This window comes from Atta cephalotes, assembly GCF_000143395.1.
Source record: "Atta cephalotes unplaced genomic scaffold scaffold00010, whole genome shotgun sequence".
NCBI lineage: Eukaryota > Metazoa > Arthropoda > Insecta > Hymenoptera > Formicidae > Atta > Atta cephalotes.
In genome coordinates this window covers 5,738,114-5,742,343 of record NW_012130074.1, presented here as the reverse complement: position 1 = coordinate 5,742,343, position 4,230 = coordinate 5,738,114, and the positions used below count along the sequence as shown (strand labels likewise).

General features: G+C 33.2%; 2 protein-coding genes across 2 annotated transcripts in view; one reads left to right on the top strand and one right to left on the bottom strand.

The window, feature by feature from the left end:
• The window catches only part of LOC105627790 (integrator complex subunit 4), a 3,857-nt gene extending 904 nt beyond the window's left edge, over positions 1-2,953 (top strand). The window contains exons 3-7 of the mRNA XM_012209070.1: positions 105-431; positions 513-777; positions 968-1,430; positions 1,511-1,997; positions 2,128-2,953. Of these exons, the coding sequence (XP_012064460.1) occupies positions 105-431; positions 513-777; positions 968-1,430; positions 1,511-1,997; positions 2,128-2,866 (2,281 nt within the window). The 3' untranslated portion in view covers positions 2,867-2,953. The remainder of the gene's footprint in view (positions 1-104; positions 432-512; positions 778-967; positions 1,431-1,510; positions 1,998-2,127) is intronic.
• A 666-nt stretch (positions 2,954-3,619) lies between these two features.
• The window catches only part of LOC105627789 (nuclear pore complex protein Nup214), a 6,146-nt gene continuing 5,535 nt past the window's right edge, over positions 3,620-4,230 (bottom strand). The window contains exons 4-5 of the mRNA XM_012209069.1: positions 3,755-3,929; positions 3,620-3,647 (exon numbers count right to left, since the gene is read on the bottom strand). Of these exons, the coding sequence (XP_012064459.1) occupies positions 3,620-3,647; positions 3,755-3,929 (203 nt within the window). The remainder of the gene's footprint in view (positions 3,648-3,754; positions 3,930-4,230) is intronic.

The window sequence follows — 4,230 nt, the reverse complement described above, 5'->3', positions numbered from 1 at the left end:
TATATATATATATATATATATATATATATATATATGTTTTAGTTAATAAATAAAAATACTTTTTATTGATAAATTAATGAGAAGAAATATTTTTGTATCTTTAGAGCACTAGTATTGAAGATTGCACAAGAACATTTGCCTGACACATGGCATGGTGTTCAAACGCGATGTCTTTCGATTATCGGACGTTATCTAACTGCAAATGCTGCTGATGATACCTTAACATTAATTGGTAATTATGCCCGTTCTCAAGATCCACGGGTTCGTGCTCAAGCTTTCGAAACCATGGCAGAATTACATTCTCATAGAGGTTGTAGACTCCCTGCAAGTTTTTTTAAGGAAGCCTGTGCAGCTCTTGGTGATGATTATGAGATTGTACGCCGAGCTGTTCTTAAACTTATCTATCTTTTAGGCCGGGAGTATCCAGAAAAGTCAGTATATAAATATAAACATATTCAAAAAATAAAATCTTACAACTAATTTTTTTTTACATGTTTCTTTATATATTATAGTATCGTTGTTGGATCTGACGGAGAGGATGTACGAATGGTAGATTGTGCCTTTTCACAAATTTGCAGTCTTATGGGTGATTTATCACCTCGTGTTAGAGCTTCAGCAATGTCCCTTTTGGGAACCATGAAAAGTGTGTCACGTCGTTACATAGAACAAGCTTTGGATAAAAAACAAAAAGTAGTTGAAGCAGATAGACCCGAAGTTGAAGAGAAAAGTGGATCTTGTGGAGCATTCATTCATGGTTTAGAAGATGAATTTTTAGAGGTATAAATTTATCACATTATGTAAATTGAGAATTTTTATAGAATATTTATTAAATAATTGAATTAAAAATTTATACTTCACGTTTTTTCAAATTAGATATTAGATAGTTAAACTTAAAAACAGTTTAATTATAATTGAACTTTTTTCTATGATCATTTCTCATATCGATTAAAAATAAATTTTATTTTAGGTAAGAACAGCAGCAGTTGAAGCACTCTGTACACTTTCGTTAGAACAACCAAGTATAGCTAGAATTTCATTGGACTTTATGGTGGACATGTTTAATGATGAAATTCAGGATGTCAGATTAAGAGCTATCGAATCTTTAAAGAAAATGTCGTCAAGTGTAACCCTTCAAGAGGATCAATTGGAAACAATTTTAGGCGCTTTAGAAGATTTCTCGGGAGAAGTGAGAGAAGGCTTGCACGCTATGTTAGCTGCTAGTCATCTCGCTACCACAAATTGTCTTTACATGTGCGTTAATCGTTTACTAGATAATTTATCTCGGTACCCTCAGGACAGAGAAAGTATCAGGAGTTGTTTAGCAGAATTAGGCGCATCACATCCATACTTAACGTTGCCTCTAGTACCACAACTTCTTGGCCGACATCCTTTCTTCGACACACCCGAACCAGATGTGGATGAACCATCCTGTATCCTTTATATCAATTCTCGTCATGTAATATTAAATTTTGAAGCTCCAATGTCCTTAACTTTTTATATTATATAACAGATGCAAGTGTACTTGTTTTAATCTTCAACGCAGCATTACACTGTCCAAGTATGCATGCTCTATTTACAGAGCATGCTTCTAAACACTATCACTATTTACGCGATACTATGCCGCATCTAGTTCCACGATTACGACCAGCACTTACTAGTTCAGGAATCAAAATAGAAGATATGGATAATGAAGAGAACAGGGATAAACGTGGTCGAGAGTTCTTGGAAAAGATGGGAATTGGAATCGAGAATGCTAGACCAGGAGGAAGAGTTCATACGCAGCTTTTAGAAACTGCAGCCATTGATCTTGATCGTATGGCAGAGATGGATCATCATATGGAAGGTGCAGCACGTTTCACCGCCTTGTATATTCGATGTCTGCTGCTATTGAAGTCAGTCCTCAAAGAATGTTCTGTGTCTTCGACAACGTCTATTTCGGCGAATCCAGTGCCGAATGCTAATAACAATATTTTCGTTCTTCTTCAGCATACACAAAAGTATGTATCTTTAATATGTATTAAAGAAATCGTGTTTTGATATTTTATATAATTTGGATTATAATAAAACAAATTCAATAAGAAGAATTATATAAGAAAAATAAATAAAATTATACTTATCATTTTTTAGATTACAACGTTTATTTAGTGGATTAGACGAAAATGATATTATATTGGCTAACGATATGTGGTTGAAAGCACTTGCTATAGAATTAGTTAGGGTGACTAAAAGTGCTACCGGCAGCGCATTACCACTAGCTCGTTATTTTCTATCTGAAGCAGATGCTTTACCTCAAGATACATCAAAGCTACCACCGTTCTCCAGGGCTCTAGTTCTACAAATACCTACTTTGGCGGACGTGAAACCGGGTTCCTTAACACGGCTTTTGTTGCCATTACTTTTAACGCCTGTGGTACAGGGGGAAGAACGATTACCGAGACCGTCAGCGACGACGCGCTTCTGTCGAGCACACATCGAGGAACCGAGAGGCGATGCCGATGCTGCACTAAAATTCACGGGTGGTCTTTTGCTGGGAATTCCCTTAAACGCCAAGATATTGAATCTACGCGATCCTTCTACTCTGCGAATAAAGCTGAGACATCCGGATCAACAAGTGCAATTACTATTACCGCGACAGTCAGATCTGCGTATGCAACAGTCCAATCAGAAAGATTACAGATTGAGGACGACAGTTCTACTATCACATCAAGTGTGGATGGAGCCTTGTAATGTAGAAATCTCTCTAGCATTGCTGTTACCTTCATCATCGATTTGCACACATCCACCTTTAGATGATCCATGCGTGATTGATTTGTGTAAACCTATCAAAGTGTCAATTGCACCGAAAGCCATCAAAAGAGGCATATGATTACATTATTGTGTAATAATCATTTAATATTTTTTAATCTCATTTAATTTATATGTAACTTTATATAATAGATCAAGATTTAATACTGATGCAGAGAATTAATTTGTTAATAAAACATGTAATTTAAACAAATTTGCCGATTTATGTATCGAGAAATCATTGTGATATCGTATGAAATAACAAGAAAGATTAAGATATTTGTTGCAATTAGCCTAGGTAAGATTTTAAATTTATCATCTAAATGTCACTAAATACTGAACAGAAGATTATGAATGTTCTAAATAACTTGAAACAGTAGTCAAATGAAAAATCTAATTTTGTTTTTCAATCTTGTTATATGATGCGTCTTGTTATATAAACTAAAAGAATAAAAAATATAATAAAATTATACAAATAATGTAATAGAGATGGATATTCACTAAAGAAAGAAATCGTAACTTTCATTCAACATTCATTCATGTTTAACACGAGAGCTGGCGCGCATTATGATTTTCACTCAAATTTAATTTATAATATCGATCAGTTAATTTTTCGATTTAATTAAAAATACTTTATTGTAAAACCTAGATCCGTTCTCATTTATTACAAGGTATAAGACATGATAGATGATTTTTTTTTTTTCATAAAAAGTACATCTTTCTGAATGTAAAACTGTATATACACGATTGCAATTTGATAATTCTTCATTCAATAGAAATTTTTTATTCTGCTATGACAGTTTGGAAAGTAATCTGCTGCAACACCATATTTTATTCATCTCCAACTGGAGAACGAACTGCCGCTGAAATAAAATGATAATTTATTATTTGCAAAATGATTTCTATATCTTTTTATTATTTTGATTTGAAAATCAATTGAAAATTTATTGATGCAAAAGTTACTACATACGCAGTGAATGTTGGTTTCTCTGGTTCTGGATTCTTTTGAGCTAAGCTACCGAAACTGAGACCACCTGATTGATTGGCTAAAGATTCGAAGGTACTGCTGCCTGTCACTTCTCCAAATACTTTTGGCATATTTTCCATTGTAGAACCAGCTTGCATAGCAGATGGACTTCCAAATCCTATTTATAATATTTGTTTCTTATTATAAACCATAGTATTCCTATTATCTATTATACTCATATTTGTATAACCAATAGATACAGGATAATGTGATTATTCATTTGAGCTGAAGTTGAAAAAACTATAAAAATACATAGAAAAGATCTTTCATATTTTGTCTTCAAAAGTGATACATATATATATATATATATATATATATATATATATATATATATATATATATACTACTAACTTACTTACTATGTACGTAGACGTACAACGTAAGTAGGTAGGTACGGTAACGAAACCGAAACCACCGTA